Source organism: Chlorocebus sabaeus, chromosome 11 (genome assembly GCF_047675955.1).
Source record: "Chlorocebus sabaeus isolate Y175 chromosome 11, mChlSab1.0.hap1, whole genome shotgun sequence".
Lineage (NCBI taxonomy): Eukaryota > Metazoa > Chordata > Mammalia > Primates > Cercopithecidae > Chlorocebus > Chlorocebus sabaeus.
In genome coordinates, this window is record NC_132914.1 from 110,974,259 (window position 1) to 110,997,515 (window position 23,257).

Genomic DNA, 23,257 nt, shown 5'->3' on the forward strand with positions numbered 1-23,257 from the left:
CAGCACTCCCACCTCAGGGCCTTGCACCTGCTGTTCCCTTGGTCTGGAATGCTCTTCCTCCACGGAGCCACTCAGGGGCCTTACCTTTTCAGTGAAGCTTCCCTCCTTATTGAAAATCCCAAGTCCTCCAGAGTGCCCTGACATACACTTCCTAATCCCTTTCCTGTCCATGTCCCCCACAGCATGTCTCCCAGTCTCACTGTGTATCATATTTCCACTTTACTATCTGTCTTCCTGGCTGGAACATCAGCCCTAGGAGGGCAGGGGTTTCTGTCTGTTTTATCCACTGTTCCATTCTCAATGCCCAGAACTGTGCCTGGCACATAGTAGATGCTCAATAAAAGTGTGCTGAGAGACTGAGGGAGTGAATGATAGGGAAACTTGAGGGTCAAGGAGTGTAGGTTGCTGAAGGACAAACAGCAGCAGAGATGAGGCCAAGAACAGTTCTTCAGAGCCTTCATTCATGCTCTCATTCCCTCACACGACAGAGACACCTGCAGCACCTGCTCTGGGTCAGGCATGGTGGGGAACAAGCCTGGTTTGGCCCCACCTAAGGCTTTCTGGTCTGGCAGGGGGAGATGGAGAAAGAACCAGATAGTTGTGCCTCAATTTCTAACCTGTAAAATGGGAATACTAGGGGTTGTGGTGGGGCTGAAATGAGTAAAAAGGGCAATGCCTGGCTCCTGGTTAGGGCTCAGTCGATGGTGCTGAGACCAACACCTGTGTTACTATTATGGATAGGAAAGGTGTTGATTTCGTGTCTCTCCTGGCCACTGGGGCAGTGAGAGCTCACAGGGCGGGGGCTCTTACACGGAGGCTGGCTTATGATACATGAGCAGTACACAGTTGGCAGGTAAAGGAATGAGATGATTTGGTTCATCAAGGCCAAAGGAAGTGTGAGCCCTGCCTTCTCGGTTTGCACACTGGAAACAGGGGCATCTGCTGACTCACTGTGGGGCAAAGTATGTGGAAGGCACAATGGTGACAGGCAATTCCATGGCTATGGGAGTCACATGATCTGAGGTTGTAGCTCAGCCACTGACCAGCCAAGTGACCATGGGACAGTCACTCCAGCTCTCTTGGCCTTGGCTTCCTGACTATACAGTGGGGACAGAAATAGGGGACATCTCAGCAGGCAGCTATAAAGATGATCAGGTTCACGGGTGGGGCCTGGGATGCCCAGGGGCCCACTACTCAGGAGCCATTACTGTGCTCCTGGGCCAGGCATATCTGCCAGGGTTCAGGCTGGGGCCCCAACTGCCCCCCTGGAGGACGTGTCAGGCCCTGAGTTCCCACCAAATGACACCCCGCACCTCCCGCCGGCCCTGCTTCCTTGAGGAGCACCCTGTTTGCAGGGAACAGCTGCTGAAATCCCACTTCCCCGACATCAAAAGCCTCAGTGGGTTTTCACCAAACAAACATAATGCAGAACCGGAGAAAGGTGTAAAATAAATAAACGAAACAAGCTGTGCATTTTCTTTCAGTATTACAGCTGCACCCGAAGATAAACAACAAGTGAATGTCACCAAACATCAATACCCGAGAAATTAACTTGACAAAAAGCTCAGCCGTCCCCCGACAACCCCCCAGTCCTGCCCCCCTCCCCCCCAACCTCTGACTACCATTTTTGCATTTCTGGAGTTCCCACCTAATGATTTTATTTTTCAATTAATTCCTTGACAGAATGCCAGCCTGTGTCTCTCCCTTCCCTGGCTGGCGCTGTCGGCCCTGCATGGGAGGCACAGGCAGGCAGGGAGAAAGGCGCAGGCAGGGAGAAAGGCGCGGGCGGGGGGCGGGGGTGTGTTGGGAGGACAAGAGAAAGCGCTTCTTGGGGTTTTGTTCCAGAAGCAGACGTTGAGGAAAGGCAAACCGGGGGAGAAGAGCGTGGCTGATAAGAGGAGAAGGGAGTTCTGAAAGGAACCCTGGGAAGAGGCGGGCATGAACAGCTTGGGGAGGGGAAAAGCGCTGGGCCAGGAAGCCCAGGGCTGGATTCTGAGTGGAGAGGCCTGAGGTGCAGGATGGAGGGTGCTAGATGCGGGTTGCTGGGCGGGTGAGCTGCCAGGATGAAACCCTGCTGCTCCTGGCTGGGCAACCTTGGGTAAGTTGCTTCACCTCTCTGGGATCCTCTCAGTTTCTGCAGTTACTGAATGGTGATGAAATTTACACGCCTAGGGTGTGTAAGGATATTAAAAGAATGAATATATGTATGTAAAGCCTTCACAATAGTGCCGAGCACACGGCAAGAATGTCAATACAGGTTGGTCATTCTTACTGCTACTGATAGAATCTGTTACTGAGAGCATGAGGGTGGGCCACTCCCCTCCTCTATAACATGAGGATGGCAATAGCAGCTCTGGATTCTTGTCTCAAAAAAAAAGTGACCAATGGGATGCAGCAGGGCCTCCCACTGTGGGCCCACATTAGAGCATCTGGATTTGCTGACATGATTTGCCATGAATAAAGAAATCAGTGACTAATGTTCAAAAACAGGGAGATGCTACATGACAATCTGCACCTCTAGTTTCTCTTGAACCTGGAATGGCTAATCTGTGAGTGTGGCAGACCTGTCCCCTCCCTGCCTACAGGTAACTGACAAGGCTGTGTACTAGCTGCCCCTGGAGACCGGAGGCCTCACTTACGGGAGCTTTTCTACCTGTTCCTGGAGGCTCCCAAGTTGCTACTTCCCAAGACAGAGGATAAGCAAGGCTTTGACAAACTCCACTAAGTCGGAGACAGAACTGACTCCAAGAGGCCGGGGTGAAGGGCATGGGCCGGGGGCACAGGAGGGCAAGGGGAGGAAGGAGGATGGGGCAGGTGGAGGACAGAATGAGGCACCACAATCTTCAGACTCAGTGGTGTGCAGTCCCGGGCTGCTGGGGGACACCAGCCACCTGTAGCTCCCACCCTTGGGGAGTATGAGGGTGTCCCGGTATGGGTACTGCAGGGGGCTGGCCTGGCTTGGGAGTCTGCCTGCTCTGGAAGGCTGGCCGAGCCAGATCCCCACCCTCAGCTGCTGGTGCCTGTGCCTGGGTCTCTACCCATCCTCCCTGGCTTCAGATCTTGCAGCCCCCATGGGCAGAGCTCTCATACCCAGATGGGTCTGCATCTCAGGGCTCTGTGTACAGCAGGCACACATTAGAAATGCACAGAATAAAAGGTACTCTTCAGGAGATTGGCCTGGCCCCTAAGAACAAGCCAATGGCCTTTTATTGATACAGGAGGCTGTTTTAGGGTTGTGCCTTTTTTTTTTTTTTTTTTTTTTTATTAATAGAATCTCACTCTGTTGCCCAGGTAAGTGCAGTGGCGTGATCTCGGCTCACTGCAATCTCTGCTTTCCGGGTTCGAGTGATTCTTGTGCTCAGCCTCCCGAGTAGCTGGGATTATAGGCGTGCACCACCACGCCCAACTAATTTTTGTATTTTTAGTAGAATTGAGATTTCGCCATGCTGGCCAGGCTGGTCTTGAACTCATGAGCTCAAGCGATCCACCCACCTTGGCCTCCTAAAGTGCTGGGATTATAGGCGTAAGCCACCACATCTAGCCAGTTGTGGCTTTTTCAAACACAGCGAGTCCTTCTAAGAACTAGGTGTGATGTGAGAGAGTCCTTGCACAGAGCGGGTGGGCAGGACCCTGGGCTGCAGACTGGCCTCTGCCACTGCGGGACTCCCAGGAGCTGCTAAGCTCCTTACCTCACTCAGTGCTCTCACCTGTTAAACGGGGATGGTGCCTGTTCTGCTTACCTCACGGGAACCCTAAGGGTTCCTGCCTTCAGTCACTCTTAGCAAGCATGACCGAACACATTCTATGTGCCAGGAATGATGCTAGGGATACAGCAGTGAAAAAAACTCCACAGGATAAACTAAACCACCAGCCACGGGGCCACACTAGGGCTCCGGGCAGAGAAGACGAGGTGGGACCTGAGTGCTGCCACTTGGTGGTCCCAGCCTTCTCTGAGTCACCAAAGTTACTCTTCTGTAGACAGGACACAGTAGTAGCACCCACCACAGGGGATCTGATGAGATAAAGCATGACAGCACTTAGCCCAGGGCCTGGCACATTGAGGTGCCAGGCAAACATGAAAGCTAACGATCAAAGGGTCCCGTGAGGCCACCCCAGAGGACAGGCAGGGCCCAGCAAAGGGGAAATCCAGCTGCCCAAGATAAGGCTGAGGGGTGAGCTGCAGGGACCACTCCTCAGAGGCCTGCTGGCTCTGGACTTTCCTACAGAAATTCCACCAGCTGGTAACATCATTGTCCCACTTTTCAGATGAGGAAGCAGCCACTCTAGGGCTCTGAAGAGTCAAGTGGCCACATTCTCCAAGCAGGACCTTGAACTCAGATGGGGCTGGCTCTAGCCTTGCCGGCACAGCACAGCAAAGCCTGCCCGCCGGCTGGGGACAATAGCTCAGCCTCCCTAGGCAGGGGGGGGTCTCAACAGGAAAGGCATGAACAGAACCGGGCCATGTAGCAGCAATTTTCTTTTCAAAGGCCATTGGTTCTCAATCCAGCTGTCTGACAGAATCAGCTAGGAAACCACTGATGCCTGGATCCTACCTCCAGAGGTTCCGATGCAAATGGCCTGGGGTGCGCATGGGATATTATGACTGCTATAATGACCGCTGTTATTAATCTTGGTGCTGAGGACTTGGGCTCCCTGAGTGGCTGGAGACTGGGCTGGTGGGTGGAGTAACTTCGCTCTGTGCTCTGGGTGTCTTATGTGTATGCAGAATTCCACAACTGGCCACGCACAACCCCATACACAGGGGCCGGCGAAGGCGCTGAAGCCCGGATTCCTGTGGATTTATCCTGAGCTAGGGCTGTAGGCGTGGGCTATGCCTGGGAGCTTCTAGACTTGGTCCCACATGTTTGTGTTAGTTACAGATGTTGGGAGACCTGTGCGGGCTGGGAAGCAAGGGGAGTGTCCCGGTGAAGGTGACACTAGGAAAAGGGAAAAAGAACCAGGAAAGGTGGGAAGGTGTCCCCTACTTCTCTGCCTTGGGTCTGGAGGCATCTCCCAAGTCTTAGGATTTGGTCCACATCAGCTACTGATCTCTTTTCTTTTGGCATAGGCCCTGGGTTGGAGGGCACAGGCTGAAAGAGAGCAGCTGGTAACATCTCATGAGGCCAAGGTGTAGTGGTGTCTGTACCAGGCTGTGTAAATGCAAAGGCTCGAGGGTCCAGATAGGAATATGATGACATCAAACAGTCCAGGGGGTAGGGGGAGATTACAGGGAGGACTATGCATTGTGGGCAAGGGGAAGCCCAGCCTTCGTATAAATGTGCAGCCATTCCTTGGGCCTGGTGCCCTGTAGGAATGTGGAACCAGGCTGGCCAAATCTGATTTTTCAAAAGAGGTCAGAATCTTGATTTTCAGGTTAAATCTTCCAATACAAAAATAGTGATGATTCATTCAAAACCATTGTTTTCGTATCCGGTAGGCAAAATAGAGATCTAATTTCATCTGACAACTTGCGATTGTGGTCTCTGCTCTTTTCTCTCTCTCCTCTCTGTCTACTAAACCCCACTAATTTCACTTGTGGTCATGAAGCAGTAATAAAAACCTTGTCTGTGTGTTTTCCTTGGGTTTCTCCGGGCTGGGCCAGCCTACAGTTCAGAAATAAAACTGGCCGCTCCCTACCACCAGCTACAACCCTGGAGGGAAACCCACCCTCCTCCTGTCCCTGTTTCTAGCACTCTGGTCCCCAAGTGCCCAAACCCTCGTCCAATCCTGGCCCAGCCCCTGCCCCTCCCAAGTCACTCTGAAATTCTCCTTCTGTCAGTTTAATTCCGTGATCGATGAGGAAGAGCACGAGAAATGGCCCGGCACAGCTGGCTTCCCCGTTAGCCCTAGCAGGGATTCCTGGCCTTGCTGGCGACGGCTGAGTGAAATGTTTGCGGAACGCAGAGAACACAAGTCAATAACAATTTAGCTGGATTGGGAGCAAGTACCTTCCCCGCACGGACAGCCGCTCCCGGGGGAAGGGGAGGAGAGTGTGCGGGATATTGCCGAAGCACTTGGAATTATTTCCAAAACACCGCCCAGCGAGGCTCGGGCGTGGGGAGTGGAAGGAAGTAGGAGGGGTTGACTGGGCCCTACCTGCTCCAGCTGACCTCCAGGCCCCCCAGCCTCCCCACACCGCTGCAGGGAGAAGCATTTTGCTCTCCGATCATGGCTCCCTGCACGGCCAGCCATGTGCACCACTTGGGTGCACACTTGGGAACTGCCTTGACCAAAAGAATTCCCTCTCCTTGATTTTCCTCCTCTCGATTCGGCCTCCAGCAGCTGTGGTAGCCAGGGGTGTGAGAAAGAGTGGGTTTCCCGGGCAACCTCAACCTCTTCTGGAACCACTTCCCAACATGACCAGGAGCTGGAGATAGATTAAGACACACTACCGTGAACACAAAAAGTGATCTTTTTTCTTTTCTTTCCTATTTTTTTTGTTTTTTTGAGACTAAGTCTCACGCTGTTGCCCAGGCTGGAGTGCAGTGGCGTGATCTCGGCTCACTGCAACTTCGTCTCCCAGGTTCGAGCAATTCTCCTGCCTCAGCCTCCTGAGTAGCTGGGATTACAGGCTCGCACCACCATGCCTGGCTAAGTTTTGTATTTCTAGCGGAGACAGGGCTTCACTGTGTTGGCCAGGCTGGTCTCGAACTCCTGGGCTCAAGTGATCCACCCACCTTGGCCTACCAAAATGCTGGGATTACAGGCATGAGCCACCACTTTTGGCTGAGAAGTGATCAAAGAGGTCAGGGATAAAACAGCTGCATATCCCCATGCCCCACCCAGTCTCAGCCTTTCCTGTCAGGACCTGCTGTGGCAATCCGGGACAGTCTCCCTCTTTGCCCGCCTCCTGCTTAGGCCTTTAACACCTCCAGAGGAAGGGCTGCCACAGCCAAGTCTTCAGGAGAAAACAAGAAGGACCCAGGTGAAGGAATGAAAATGGGAAGCTTATAGAAAACCTCTGTCTCCAGGTAGATGGAAGGAACCACGACCAAGGGATATTCTGAATAATAAATTCTGTGACTTCACATCCTTGCTTGAACTTTCCTGACTGTGAGTTTGAAAGCCCGATGATTATGTTTTCATGGGCAAGATCAAGGCGGCCTATTCACAAAGGTTGACGTGGGGATAACGGGCTCTCTCGTCTCCAGTCTTTTGAAAATGTATGGTCCTGTGAATGATGATTAAGTTATGGGAGTGGGGAGGGGGATGAACTCTTGCAGGCTTTAAATATCATCTGTCTGCTGATGACTTCCAAATTTATATCTCAGCCCAGACTTTGCCCCTGAGCTCCCAACTCATAGATCTATCTGCCTGACATCGAGGGGAGTCCTAATAGGTGTCTCAAATCCAACACGTTCAGAACACCCCCGCCCAGCCACCTGTTCTTCCCGGCTTCCTAGGCCTCCGCTCACCACGCAGCACCACCATCCTGTGAGTGGCTTGGAGCAAAAACTATGCACCAGTTTTGATTTTTCTCCTGCCTTCCAGAAGCAAGTCTGGCTGGCTCTACCTTTACCAAAAATGCTCAATCCACCTGCTTCCCCACCTCCACAGCCTCTGCTCCAGGGCCCTTGCTGGCCTGGATGGGACCTCTGCCCTCCATTCTTGCCCTTCTACAATGCAGGGGATGAGGTCTGACAGTATGAATCAGGTCCTGAGACTCTTCTCAAATCTTCTAGGAGCTTCCCACTGTACCTTGAATATAAGCTGGGCTTTCTGGCAGGCCACACAAGGCCCCGGGAGGAACCCCTGCTGGCTTCTCTGCCTGTTTTGAACACACTCTGCCCTAGGACCTTGGCACCTGTGGCTTCTGCTACCTGGGATGGTTCCCCCCAGATCTTTGGCTGGTTGTTCCCTTCGTATCACACAGAAATGCTGACTCGGCAGAAAGACTTTCCAACCACCATATTTGGAATCTCTCCTTTCCCTCTCTGGCCCTGAAGAGCTCATTATGCTATTTTTCTTTTGTTTTCTTTTCTTTTTTTTAAGAGACAGAGTCTTGCTTTGTTGCCCCGGCTGGAGTGTAGGGGCACAATCATGGCTTGCTGCAGCCCTGAACTCCTGGGCTCAAGCGATCCTCCCACCTCAGCCTCCCGAGTAGCTGGGACTACAGGTGTGTGCCACCATGCCTGGCTAATTTTTAAATTTTTTCTTTTTTAAGAGACAAGGTCTCATTATGTGGCTCAGGCTGGTCTCAAACTCCCGGGCTCAAGTGATCCTCCTGCCTTGGCCTCTCAAAGCACTGGGATTACAGGTGTGAGCCACTGCATCCAACCATATGTTACCCTTTCTAATTTCCACCCCAGGACTTGGTATCATCAGAACTTTGTTGCTACTTATTTTTTTTGGTGGGGCAGGGGAGGGGGCAATCATCTGTCTCTCTCACTCAAGTATGAGCTCCACGGGGGAGGACTTTCTCTTTTGTACACTGTTTTGCCCTCAGTGCCGAGAGCACAGCTTGATAACACGGTCATCAGTGAAGAACTGTTGAATGAATGAACGAATGAATGAATGGGGGTCTCCCATCTGGGGAAGCTGGAAATCTAAGCCCAGGGCACTGGGGGTGCAGCTATGATGCCTCTAGAGTTATATACTCTGAGAAAGGGGGGAGTCAACACGGGAGGAACTAGCCACCCCTGGCTTTTGGATAAAATAAGGGCAGCTACTTCACAAGGCCTAGGGACTGCAAGCCCTTTCTGTGAGGAGCCAAAAAGTAAATACTTTAGGCTTGGTGGGCCATGGGGTCTCTGTCACAACCACTCAACTTTGTCCTTGCAGTGGAAGAAAATAGCCCTAGACAATATATGAACAAATGGGCATGGCTGTGTTGCAATAAAACTTTATTTATAAAAATAGATTATAGGCTGTGGTTTGCAACTGTCCAGATCCAATAAAGAGAGGGCAATTTGGGATTTAGGAGGAGCTGAGGATACAGGGTGTGATAGAACACGCAGGTATAGACATTAACTACAGTTCTGCAGTGTCCAGACCTGTGTGCCTTCAGGCCAGGCACTAGGCTGCTCTGGGTCTTGGTTTGTGCTACAGTAAAATGGGAGCAACACTGTTCTTCAGGCAGCTGTGAGCCTGAAATGAGACTGAGTTATGTAAAAGCACCCGGTATCACTCTCTGCACATGGTAGGTCCCTGACAAAGCTCCCTCACCCTCTTTCTTTCCTTTTCCCCCGGCTTGATCTTTATAAGAACTTACATGATTGCCTTTTCAGACCAGCGGTGCTTTGAAGCACCCGGTTAGGAATATCTGGCTTCAGACCACACAGGGCTCCAGTGCCGACTGCACACCTGTGGCTAAGCATGGGGCCTGGAGCACATTAGCCAGCTTTTCTGAGCCCCAGCTTCCTTCCTTGTGGGGTGACAGTGAAGATGAACCAAGTTAACACTCACACAGTGTCCAGTATCTATTAGATGTTCAATTAAATTCTAATCATCATTCTGATGATTAGGTTCTTATTTATGTTCATATTTTCCACCCCACAAATGGTCACTGAGTGCCTCCTCTCTGTGCTAGATATGGGGCCCAGGCAGGGTGGGCAAAGGGCCTTGTACCCCCCCAGAGGATAAAATGTCACATGGAGAAGGATCTTAATTGCACACGTGAGCACCTGATGGCAGGTTGTGGCACTTGAGAAGGACGAGGGGAGGGGCATGACAAGGGAATCACAAGAAGGAGGGGTGTGGGGGAACAGCTGCATCTTTGACACTCTGGCCGGGAGGCAGTGGGAGCCAGGGTCAGTGGGGGCTGCTGGGACCAGGGCTCTAGCAAGCAGGCTCCTTCCCTGCCCCCCGTGAGGCTGGGAAGGTGACTGTTTGCTAGAGGCCAGCGACCCATGGGGACAGCCACCTGTCTGTGCCGGAAGAGCACTTCTCTGGGCGCTCTGCTCATAGATCTCCCGCCCCAGCCCAGTCTGGCTTGGGCAGGCGGGGGAAGGCGCCACTGCCAGCCACTCACCATGCTGGTCATGTCTGCGCTCCCAGCTCTGGAGGTGAAAGGTAGAAACGCTAACCACAGCCCATCAGTCCTCCCCAGCTGGAATAAGACAACACGGGAAGCAGAGCCACGCTCCCAGCCAAATAAAAGCCTGTTTGCCCGGCCTCCCTGGCTGTGAGTGCTGTAAAACAGAGGGTTCTGCGCACGGATTTCTTCCATACCATTATATTCTCTCGGCTGCGCTCGCAGGTACTGTGGCCTGCCGCGGCCCTGAAAGCTTCTCGATGCCGTGACCCTGCTGGTTTGTAACACGCTCGGGAAGAAAAGGACACAGCCAGCGGCGGACTTTCCTCTTTCTTCCCTCCTTGCTCTCTCTTTTCAAACTCCCACATGCAAGGCAGTGAAGAATAGCACTTTACCTACCATGGGGCTGCTGCGCTGGAGATGAGAAACCTGATTCTTGGCCGGCAAGGAAGGGAGGGAGGTGTGGGGCAGCGGGCAGGGGCAGGAAGAGGACAGGCGAGACGGGGAGGGCAGTTTGGTGGAAAAACGTCTGTCTTGCTATTCCCTTTTGAAAGCATCTCTGTCTGGTGTCAAGGTCTTTGCCTATTCAGGCCAACTTTTACAATGACTTTCAAAGCCCTGTCCTTCGCTGTTCAATTTGACAGGTGTTTTGCAAACATCAACTTGCAAGGAAAAATATAATGCCCTGCCATTATACAGGGACAATGGATAAAACGAAGGCTTCCGGTTGGTGGGGAGGGGATGGGGGGTTTACAACAAGCTTCTTTTGGCTGCCAATAAGGAACCTGGATAAGCAGAGAGCTGAAGACTGGGTGTGGAGCATGAGTTCTTGTAACTGCCTTAGAAGGCAGGACATTACGGTTGCTGCTTGGGCAGCAGTAAGTCCTCCTCTTCCTCATGGCACCTGGGCACTAATAAGCTTCTACTAGGTGCCAGGCTCTGTGCTATGCCTTAGAGACAAGGAAGAACAGGTGGCATCTGTGGTTAGATGTAAACATTCTACCCCAAGCAATGCTTATGTGTCAGGCATACCTGTTCTCTTCCTTACCCCACCCCCAAACACACACATCCTAAGCAATGCTTATGTGTCACGCATACACACCCTCCTACTTACTACACACACACACACACACACACATGTCCCAAGCAATGCTTATGTGTCAGGCATACCCATCCTCCTACTTACTACACACACACACACACACACACACACACACACACACACACGTGCTACTGCCCAGGCTTCTAAACACCAGGGCTCGTCTCTGTCTCGGTCCTTTGCCCAGAGAGCATCCTCCTTAGCTTGGCCTGATGGGAATGCAAGGAAAGTGGGAGTGTTTTTGGCAACTTAGAAAAGGAAGAGTGAGTGCCCTGAAGGACAATGAGGCCCCTCGACAATCCTATTTGTTGACTGCACGTGATGTGCCAGGAGCTGTGCGCCATCTCCTTTACAGGCATCCTCCCCTTTGAGCCCCACAATTTCCCTAACAAGGTGGGCGCTGTGGCCCCATCGTACCAATGACAGAGCTGAGGCAGAGCGACTTGCCTGAGGTCACAGAACAGGTATGAGGACACATTTGGGTAAAATGCAAGGGGCAGCCGCTCAGATCAGCTGGTGCAAAGGCTCGGTACAGCAGGACGGTGGAAAACACAGGTTTGAATCCTGGTTCTGTGGTCAGTAGCTGGGTGCCCTTGGGCAAGTTACTTGCCCTCTCTGTGCTTTAGTTTTCTCACCTCTAAAACAGAGGATTGCGACAGTACAGTAAATTGACAGGTTCATAGGTTCTTGGAAATCTCGCAACTTTCAGTGAAAAGATGTATAACAAACTCAATGTTACCACAGGCTAATGGACGTAAACAAGAGCTAAACTCCTACACACAAATGTATTTCTAATAACAAAAACATCACCAAACTTCTGAGTAAAGACACCAAAACTTCTAAATATTAAACACTGAAATAAATGTGAGCACTATATACATTTAAGACAGATTAATAAAAACAAGGAAGATAATGATTTACCCAACGATTCCAGTTCAGGGCTGCAGGTGGCCAGAGCCTCTCCTGGTAGCTCAGGACACTGGGAGGGAACCCACCCCGGGTAGGGCACCCATCACACACATAACTGCACTCACCCACTCTGGGACCACTGAGACGTGCCAATTCACCTAGCGTGCATGGCTTTGGGATGTGGGAGGAAACTACAGGACCTGGAGAAAACCCACATGGGGCGAACACACAAACTCCACAGGGTGAGCACGCAAACTCTATGGGGCGAACACACAAACTCCACAGGGTGAGCACGCAAACTCCATGGGGAGAGCATGCAAACTCCACGGGAAGAACACGCAAACTGCACACAGACAGTGGCCCTGGATGGGAAGCCATTTTTTTCTTATCAATTATGATAAAATGATATTATCTGAGGACCTGTGTTTACCTCCCAGGATTCTGCAGGACTCGTACCCATGAAAACTTGCAGATAGTACCTGGCTGTCAAGTAAGGCTTGACACATGAAGATTGCTAGTTACAGTAATGATAATAATAATTGGTATTATTTAGCTTGAACTACAAATTGAACGTTCTACTGTGACCTCGGTGCCTCAGGGACCCAGGGGAGATGAGGCCAGTCCTGGGAGCTGGGAAACTGAGACCAGGGGCAGGGGCACTCCAGGGTAATTCATGCTGGTGGCACCGACCACATCAGGGCTTCGGCTAGTGCCAAAGCTCCACTCTATCTGCTCTGGCCACCTCCCACTGTCCCTGAGTGCAGCTCACAGGCCACAGTGTCACCGGCATCTTCCTGCCAGGCCCTGCTGAACGGTTAGGATGCCTGCCTTTCATTCTGCGGCCCACATTCTGCAGGGAGCTCTTTGTTGCGGCCTCAGAGCTCGGCAGCCTCCACCTGAGATCTGAGTGCCTTCCTGGCAGAGTTCAGGGCTGAGGCCAGAGCCGGGGGAGGGAACTGGGCACAGACACCACCTGCCCTTGGGGTCTGCCAGGGCCCCAGGAGCTCTAAACAATGCGGATTTTGACACAAATGAACTGGGTATTTTTCTCCATGGGAAAAGGGCACAGGGTGGGGAGAAGGGTCTGGCCAGGAGGGCAGGAGGCCGGCGGGCCTATTCTGAACATTTGAGGCTGCTGTGGGCACCTCCTGTGTCCCAGAGACATCAATCGGACAACGGGTGTCTCAGTGGGTGAGAGAGACTGACATCTCCAGCATGGCTGCTCTGTGCTGGACACACTCCAGGTATCACCTCACTTTCCCAATCCAGTGTCACACTCCCAGGGGAGGACGGATAGAGAGGTAAACCTCAATATTGTCCAAGTTAAACCATTCACTACCATGTGACCTTGGGCAAGGTGCTTCATCTCTGCGGGCCTCAGTTCCCTCATCTGTAGAATGGGGAGATGAATGGCATCTCACTCACAGGGGTGGTGTGTGAATGACATGAGACCCCTCACAGCAAGGGATTTAGAAGAGTTCCTGGTCCCCAATAAGGAAAGCTGCTACTATGACTTTTGTTACTTCCCTGATCACTGTTAAATCAATTCCAGAAGGGAATTGTTAACAACATCTTTCAAATGAGAAAACAGAAGCCCACAGCACGCAGCGACTTGCCCCAGGACAGTAGCCTGGGACTTGCCCTGGGACACACAGCCAGAATGCAGAATCCAGGTCTCGCTGACTCCAAAGTTGATGCTCTTTTTCCTAAGCTGGTGGTTCCTAAACCTTCTGGGGCCCATGACCTCCTAGAAAATCTGATGAAAACAAAAGATTCTCTTGCCAGACACACACATAGACACAAACGCAATCACCAGGCATTCCCAGTCCCTCTGAGGTCAGTCATACTGGAAGAGAAAGTTCCATGGATTCTTATTTAAAAAACCCCCATCTTACATCTTGCTGTATTTTACAGAGTGTGTTCTTTTGTTTTCAAGGGATTATCATGTTTCTTTGGAAAACAGTGCTGAAAAATGCCATGAGGAATTCAGATTCTTTGGCTCCAAACTCTCAGGCCACTTCCTGGTCCACACAGGTGAGGCCAGCAGGGAGGTCTGACACTCCGCTGTGCTTGGCCCTGACCCCTGTGGATGGGTCATATCCAGGACCATATCAGCATCCTCTCCAACCTGGGCACCGTTTCTTAGGGCTGCTCCTGCCCCCAGGAAAACACAATCCCTACGCCTGGCAACATGCCCTGACATGTACGTAGGTCACCATACGTGCTGGACATTCTCTATCTGGTCCCTCCACATCCATCCTGTGTTCCACTCCATCCCCGGAAGGCTGACCCTACTGAATGTGTCACAGGGACAATCTGGGCCTGTGGCCGACAGGTGGGATGGCCTGATGGGAGGCTGCGGCTGGAGAGCAGAGGGCCGCAGGAGAGAGAGCTGCAGCTGTTCTGTCCCTAGCCCCTTCTTCATGCTTTGCTGCTGTCCTCTGGCACTGTCCCTCCACACTGCAGTGCCCACTGGTAGCTGCTCCTAGGCTCCTGTCCTCACTGGACCCCAGGAACATCACTTTCTCCCCCTGCCCTTTCAGCCCCTGGGGTGGTAAGAGCTCTGACGCTGCTCCCCTCTGGGAGCCCCAGCATCCTGCTGCTCCGTTGGCACTGCCTATACCCCTGTAAGCTGCCATTGCATGACAGGGTCTTTCTATGAGGCTCCTGTGTGAATTCTCTTCCCTCCTGGACCCTCGGCTCATCTCCCGTGGCACTGGGGGAGGGTCCCTAAGTGCTCATCTTTTGACACTCTTGGGGAGCCCAGAGCCGATGTCCCCTTCCAGAACCTGGGAGGGCAGTGCTTTTCCAAAGGGACTCAGAGGGGTGGAAACACGTGGCTCTGACACTCAAGCCCGCCCTCAGGGGCCTTATCTCATCTATGCACATCAGCTTCCTCATCTGTACAATGGGAACAATGAAACACGCACACGACAGGGCCTTCCACAATATGCCGTGCCAATCCTGAAGGGCCAGCAGTGCTTGTCATTATGATTCGTTATTCATTCTCTCCATTTCTGAAGCAGCCCTGCAGATCTTAGGTTCATGGTCTGGATGAGTCAGAGGGCCAAAGCCATGCAGTCAGTAGACACTCACATACCCCAGGTTAATGAGGGCCTGGGACTTTCTTTTTCTTTTTCTTTTTTTTTTGAGACAGAGTGTCGATCTGCCACCCAGGCTGGAGTGCAGTGGTGTGATCTTGGCTCACTGCCACCTTCACCTCCCGGGTTCAAGTGATTCTCCTGCCTCAGCCTCCCAAGCAGCTGGGACTATAAGCATGTACCTCCAAGTCCGGCTATTTATTTTGTATTTTAAGTAGAGACGGGGTTTCACATTGTTGGTCAGGACGGTCTCAAATTCCTGACCTCAAGTGATCCACCTACCTTGGCCTCACAAAGTGCTGGCATTACAGGCCTGAGCCACTGCACCTGGCCAGGTGACGTTTTTTTTTTTGTGACGTTAGATAGTATAACATAGTTGGGGCCGGTGAGTGGGGTGGGAGGCTCTAGAGCCGGTCTGGAGTTCACGTCCGAGCCCTGCCACTTCCACGCTTAGACACAGCACTGCCTACAGCTGCCACAGTTGCTGTGAGCACTGAGATGATGCCAGTGTGAGGACGGCTCCCTGATGCACAGTAAGTGCTTAATAAACACCACTCGTCATAAATGACTGCAGTGTTTGGCAGGCCTCAGTTCTCTCATCTGTGAAATGGGGCTAATCTCATGGAGCTGCTGGGAGTGAATCGGAAGATGTAGGCAAATGAAGAACTGTCATTGTTACTGTTAACCATTCGATCTGCCCTGTCTGGCCTTGGCCTGGCTGGTAAGTGGCTGTGGAGACAGCCAATCCCACAGAAATGCTGCCAGCCAAGTCTTTCCACTATGGTGAGGCAACAGTGCTGTCTTTGGAACTCGATTTATTGAAGGGGGTTTCTCTCTAAGGCAGGGCAGAATCGCTGAGCCTGCACTCCTCAGCTGGCCCAGGGGGTGGGGGATGGGGGTGACGGGGGAGGTGGGCCCCCGTCTCCGCTCTGGGGAGAGTCCCTTACGCAAACATTTGCCGACGGGAGCATTTGGGCTTGTCAATGGTTGTCGATAAGGACAGGCTCTCTTTCTGCACATCAGGATTTGGGGCCTTATTGAGTTGTGAGCTTGCAACTGTGTATTTAGCCTTCACTTCTCTGGTTCCACATTTGTCTAAGCTCATATATTCCCCAGCCTGAGACTGGGAGCCTGGCATGTGCCAGGTACTGTGCCAGGCACGGGGGACCCAGGGAAGAACTGATCACTAACAGAGATGAGCATGACACAGCCTCCACGTGGGGGAGGCACAGGTCCAGAGAGGATAACAAACCATAAAGAAATAAGTTGCAGCATGGCAAGAAAGCACAGTGACAGAAGAGGAGAGTAGAGGATGGAGAAATTACTGATACTTGTGGAGGGGGAGGGAACAGGGAAGGCTTCCTGGAGGAGGTGTCATTCTATCTGGGTTTTGAAGGCATTTAGCAGGTTAAAAAAAAAAAAAAAAGTGAGGGGCAAGGCATTCTAAGCAGAGGGAACAGCGTGTGCAAAGGCACCCAATCCTGTCTGGAGTGTGGGGAACAATGAACTCTGTGGGAGGTGCAGCGGGAGGAAGGAGGAGTCTGGGAAGACCATGGGCGTGGGCAGGAGACAGTGTTCTGAAGGGAGTGGCAGCTGGGCTAGAATCAAGGGGCTTCCCTGCTATCTCTGGAGTTCCGTGTCCACTTGTGGGGGATGCAGTCCTGCTGCATTGCTGAGACCCTGCTTCTCAGAAGCCCGGTTGTTTCGCCCTAAGGAAGACCAGTGCCCCCACTGGAAGGCTCCCATCTCCATAAGAGAAATTGTTCCCAAGGTGCTGCCTGGTTTGGCAACAGAGCCGCACAGGAGAGGGAACAATCACTCCTGGCTCCAGGTTCCATGTCTACCCAGAGAAGTGGGGTTGGGGGATGCTGGCAGCAAACACCCCCAGTCTGCACCCAGGTGACACCCGAGGCCCTGAGCTGCCCCACAGGGAAGGGATGGATGAGGGCACAATGACGGCTCCAGCCAGGAAAGCACCTGAGACCTGGGACCGAGGCGACAATGAGGTGGGGAGGAATGCGGCGGTGTGCCAGGAAGACCTCAGAGCACCACAGGTAGCACTACAGACAGGACTGTTCCCCATGACGGAGCCTGGCTTTTCTGGGCATGCAAAAGGCAGAGAAGCCCCAGCTGGGTGACCCACCGCCAAGTAAGCAGGATCCAAAGTGCGTGGAAAGCCAGCAGCTGCCGTTTTGCTGCCGGGCCCAGGCCACAGTGGAAGCACTTCTGCGATGGGAGGCAGAGGTGTGGAGATGGGGATCAAGGTCAGGTACCCCTTGATATCCCAAGTTTGGAGGGTGTGTACCGGACAGCAAGGGGCACCTGCCATACCTTCCATGTGCCCAGGGTGGAGCGATTCTTGAGGCTGTCTCAACCTCTCCTCACCTGACTCAACACAACCTCTTGGAGAAGACGAGGCCCTGCCGACCTCATCTGCTCCCTCTCTCCTCCCCTCAGCTCCAGCCATGCCGGCCTCCCTGTTTCTCACACACATCGAGCTTGCTCCAACCTTGGGGTCTCCCTGCCCCTGGCCTCCTGCTTAGGCAGCCCTTTCTTGGGTACAGATGTCACCTCTGCAGTGAGGCCTCTCTAGCCCACCTGATGAGGAATGTGTCCCAGCCTTTTCCACCTGAGCCTAGGACCCTGCTTGGTTACTGTCACATGGGTACATGAGGGCACAGCGGGCACTCAGTATTTTCTGGCCACCACCTGAATAGTCACTGAGGCCACATGACACCACCAAGGTGGGTAAGAGGGGAGTGAGACCTGTGGGCATCAGCCCTCCAGCAGGGAGTGGATGATCCTCCACCGGGGTCATGGAGGCAAGTGATCAGCAAGAGTGTGGTCCCCAGGGCTGGCCACCAGGAAGGCCGTAAGCATCCCTGCCCTGTGAACACTGGAATCTGAACACAGACACTGTGAGGACAGGGCCAGCAGCTGCGAGCTGTGGCCTGGCAAGCCGGCAGGCAGGGAGCGGATACACACTCTGATCTCTGTCTCTTCCTACCAAGGCGCCCAGTGACCCAACCTGACTGCAACCCAAAAGGGCACAGAACCCGGATGCTTTCACACAGGCCAGCCTCCCGGCAGGGAGTGCCCAAGAAAGGTGGAGAGCAGGTCTGGAGGGGCTGTGGGAGGATACCCAGCAGGAGGTGCTTGGCAGCCCTTGTGGCCATAGCCTGCTGGGTAAGGGCAGTTCTCTCAGATGCCCCACCTCTTGTGTTCCCCAGGGGGCCCATGAATCAGCCCAAAAGACCGTCCCGCTCCTACCGTGAAAGTGCGCGGCCGTCTTCCGCCTTAGGGCCTGCAGGGTCACCTCGGAGTCGGCCCACTCCAGCACCAGCCTCCGGCCGTACAAGTGGGTGCTGTGACACAGGGCATTGAAGGCTCTCTGCAGAGGGACAAGAAATGAAACTGCACATCAGCTGGATCAGTGCGGCAGACACTCCACTCTGCCCGCCAGCTGCCTGCCCGCGTCTCAGATGCCAAAGCCCAGGTTGTGGCCCCGTGACATCTGATCTCCAGCGAGGGTTTGGGGAGCAGTTGGGTGCATCTATTTAATTAGTGGGTTGCGTTCCCAGGGAGAAAGCTGCAAGTGACTGAGCAGTCAATATATCCGCCGTCTGGGCTGTAATTGGTGCCTGGGCCGAGGCAGCCGTCTATTTGCTGCGTGTCATCCGATCTGTGGAGGGCGACCCCATTAGTGGGCTCGCCTCCCACCCGGCTGTCTGCATGGTGGCCACTTGAGAAAGCCGAGCCCTGGCTGGCCGCCAGATGACAAACGTGCAGGCCTCTGGGTGTCACTGGGTGCCGCTCTCCTTCACTGCCCTGGTGACTCTGTCCCCCACGCTGTTCGGAGGGCCCCTTCTGCCTCCGCTGCCAGTGCCCTTTGCCTCCTCGCTGGTTCCCCCAGCCCTGCACTCCCAGCTCCCACCCCCAGCTCAGCAGCCTGGGTCCTGGCACAGGCTGTTCCCGCTCACTCTTTGCTCTTCCCGACTCCCACATGCTGCCTGGTTCCTCTTCCTGCTTTTCAACAGCTATACCGAGACAGAATCCACATACTGTATACACCGCTTGTCTGAAGACAGTTCAATGGCTTTTAGTATCATCACAGAGCTGTGCGAAATGTCACCAAATCCATTTTAGAACGTTTTCATCACCCCCAAAGGAAACCCCACACCCCTTAGCTAGCAGTCCCCCAGCCCTTGGCAACCACCAGTCTGCTTTCTGTCTCTATGGATTTGCATATTCTGGACATTTCATGGGAATGGAATCATATGGTAGTGATCAGTACCGTCTTAAACATCGCTAGGTCTCAAGTTCAATGGCACTGGACAGGAACACCCTGAGTTGATGGGCTCATCCCCAAACACTTCCATGGCACAGAGTGAGGTCACCCTGCTCAGGAAGGACAGACCCTGCAGGTCCTAACTTGAAGATCTTGGGCAAGTTAAATAAATCTGCCTTGACTCTATTTTCCTTACCTATAAAACAAATATGCTCATATATGCCAATCTCAGGGGTTCTAGGGACAAAAACGAGTCAACACAGTGTCTAGAACAGTATGGGCACACCATAATTACTCAAGAGATGTTACTTCTCGTTGCTGTTGTTTTGTTACCGTAGACATCACATCTGCAGCTGCTTTCTCTCAGCAGAGAGCTTTTGGGCAGGCATTGGTTTAAAAAGCAGTAGGCTCCAGGTGCTCAAGCATTGGCAGTGGAGAGCAACAGTGGCTAAGAAGGCCCTTTGCTTTGCTTCTGGGTTGCAGAGAGCACCAGTTGGTACAAGCAGAGGAGGGGTTTGCTGCTCTTGTTTCATTTATGCCGTGAGGAATCATATAACTGGAAGGGTCTGGATGGAAACCCATCCAGCTGTGCTCCTTATCTACAATGTAGCTCTTACGGTTGGACCATGTCCCGCAAGAGGGGTCATGTTGAGTCCTAACCCCCTGTACTTCAGAATGTGACCTTATTTGGAAATAGGTAGTTGCAGATGTAAACAGTCGAGACGAGGTCATACTGGAAAATGAAAGGCTCTGAGCCAATGACTAGTGTCACTGGATGGCCATGTGAAGACAGAAACACAGGGCGAATGCCGTGGGGAGATGGAGGCAGATACTGGGTGATGAGTCTACAAACCAAGGATGCCAGCTGTCCCCAGCAGCCAGGGAGAGGCACCAAACAGGGTTTCCCTCGGAAGGAACCAATCCTGCCAGCACTTGATTTTGGACTTCCAGCCTCTAGAACCGTGAGACACATTTCTGGATTTTTAAAATGCTTTTTGAGGCAAGGTCTCGCTCTGTCACTCAGGATGGAGTGCAGTGGCATGATCATGGCTCACTGTATCCTCGAATTCCTGGGCTCAGGCGATTCTCCCACCTTGGCCTACCGAGTGGCTGGGACAACAGGCACATGCTACAATGCCTCACTAAGTTTTTCACTTTTTGTAGAGATGGGGTCTCCTTACATTGCCCAGGCTGGTCTTGAACTCCTGAACTCTAGTGATCCTCCTGCCTCAGCTTCCCAAAGTCCTGGGACTACAGGCCTGAGCCACGGTACCTGGCCCATTTCTGTGGTTTGAAGCCATCCAGTCTGTGGCGTTTTGTTACAGTAGCGCTAGGGAAAGGACGCAGTGCCCTTGGGTAATCAACTGCCTCAGTTTCCTCATCCATGTTGGGGCTGGCTATGGGACTTACACAAAACATGCACAGAGGGCAGCACATAATATACATTCAATAAACAAATGAATCTGAAAAGACAAAAGGGAGGTGACTAGAACATGCATCTTTTTAAAACCAGACATGTGGCCAAATTAAAGAAACGCTTTGTTCTCCTCTGTGCTGTTCTGAGGAGGACCAGGTGCAGAAAACTTTTTCTTTCCTTTTTTTTTTTTTAACTTTAATTTAAAAAACTCTTTCTGACTGCCAGCAGAGCCTCTGCATTTTTTTCCATGTGGATATAAAAATGCATCTGGACTCCGAGCCGAAATGGCCCATTCAGAGCTTTAAAACACACGCGTTCTCAGCTGGCGAGGCAGAGAAACGGCTTGACTGGGGGAGTTGGGGTTTTAAGGCGGGGGAGAGGAATTGGTGGGGAGTCTGGCATGGCGGATATTCCATCCTCGTGCCAGGGTCCCTGAGGAGCTGTGGTCCCGGGGACACGGTGGGGTGGGGGTGGCCAAGGGGATGCATCTGGTGAATGCTAGGCTGGAACTCTCAAGAATGGAATAAGATCTCAGGAGGTAGGTCCGGGTGAGAGGCCCCAACCCCAGCCTCTCTGATTCCTACTGTTAGATTTCAATGTTTCTTTCTCTCCCTTAGAAGCCAGTTCTCCATTCTTGTACCACAGAAAGCCCTGGAGATCTCCATTCATTGCAGGAGTCACCAAAAATTCCCTCTCCTGGTTTCTTTGTGACATCACTTCTCACAAATCTTCCTCTCTTCCCTCTGCACTCCTCTGACACGTTACTGGCCTCTCTCTGGAAGAGCTCTTCACAGTAAGAGGGGAGGTGGCATGGCAGTTAGACAGGGTGGGCTCTGCTGCTGGCCTGCCTTGGTTCAAATCCCTGCTCCACTGCTTACGAGCTGTGTGATCTTGGGCAAGCTGCTGAACCTCTCTCTCTGAGCCCGAGCTTCCTCATATGTAAAAGGAGGGCAGCAGCAAAGAGTAGTGAGAATTCAGAGAACTGTTAAGTCTGACACTTAGAACATTGCCTGGCACATAACATGTGGCACTTAAGATTGGCTGCTGTGATGATGATGTATGCTTCCACTTTTCATTATCAGGCTAAAGAGCGGGGACAAGGGAAGGTAAGACACAAAAGCTCTTTTGTATTTGAAGTTAGAGCACAATACGTGGTTCTCCAAAAATAGCAGAATTACCCTGCTGAGTTCTAGTCCCTGCAGGTTAATATGAAATCAGGTTGCGTTCCCGAGTTCCCACTGCCTGGGTGGCTGGAATATGGTGGCCTCAAACTGTCGCAGGCAGTGTGAGGATAGCGATTTGAGGCTAAAATTGGCCTCGGATAATCCAGAGTAATTGTGTTTCATTAAAAGAGCGTAACAAGAGCTTGTTGTATTTGACACATTCTAGGAGGTAAGGCGGGTGCGGAGGAGGAGGAAGATGCAGGCCCGGGCCTCAAGGGGCTTTCGGGTTGGCACAGGAAGGACTGTGAGAAGTTTGGAAGGTTCCAGCCATCACAGAGGGGAAAGTGCAAGCCAGAGAGGTTCACTAGCAGCTCGCTCCCTGGTCTCTGCCTACACGTGATCCCATTAAAACTTGACCTCCACCTTCTCGCAAGCGTTTTTCTAAACCTCAACCGCAGGCGTGGTGCTCCTCTGCCAGAACAGTCCCCGGGCTTGTTCATCTCAGGAGACTGAGGAGTTACTAGACCTCTGCTCCTCTCCAAGTCTGTCTGATTTTCCTTTTGTGGCATCAAAGGCCTTTTTAGCATGGATGATCCTATCTCCTAGCTCCACAGAACTCCAAGCATATCACCTCAGCCCACTCCTGAGAATAGGTATTATTCTCCCATTTCAGTGACTGGGAAACTGAGGCACTGGCCAAAGCTTGTATGCAGGTCAACTTCCTTCTCCTTCTTCCTTTTGGCCTCTACATGTTGTCTCTGGGCCTCTTACACAGACGGCCCAGGGAGGGTTCTGCCCCTCCTGCACAGGCAACAGCCAGGCACCCTCCCTGTGCCCTGGACACCCGGCCTCCATTTCCAGAACCTGCTCCCTGCCCCATAATGCCTTCTGTGTGCCAGTCTTCCTGACTGAACTTTGAACCCTGGAGGGAAGACACTCCATGCTTAAGATCCTCAGCCTGGTGCTGGGGCAGAGGCCACTCAGTCAACAAAGCACACTGCGGCATCTCCTTCACTGGGGGTCTTGAGAACACGTCTCCAGACTGGGGTAGATGGTTAGGCTGGTCCTAGCTGGGGATGGAGGGCTGGCTTAGATGTCCTGCCACAGTTCCCTTCAAACCCCTGCACTTTATAGACTACAAACGCGGCGGGGATAAGAGCGTGTCCCATTCTGAGAGAGCAGGTAGTCCCCAACCATCCAGATGAGGGGGACATTTGGCCTTTTGAAACGATACACAAATAATCTTGGGTAGGGCTCTGCTCCCAGCATGCCTGGCTCGGGGCCTGGCAGGACAGGAACAGTAACCT

The 23,257-nt window shown here is 52.6% G+C and overlaps 1 protein-coding gene across 1 annotated transcript in view; it reads right to left on the bottom strand.

The window, feature by feature from the left end:
• Window positions 1–23,257, bottom strand: part of RBM19 (RNA binding motif protein 19) — a 141,609-nt gene that overhangs the window by 4,004 nt on the left and 114,348 nt on the right. Inside the window, exon 23 of the mRNA XM_008004832.3 lies at window positions 18,353–18,473. Within this exon, the coding sequence (XP_008003023.3) occupies window positions 18,353–18,473 (121 nt within the window). The remainder of the gene's footprint in view (window positions 1–18,352; window positions 18,474–23,257) is intronic.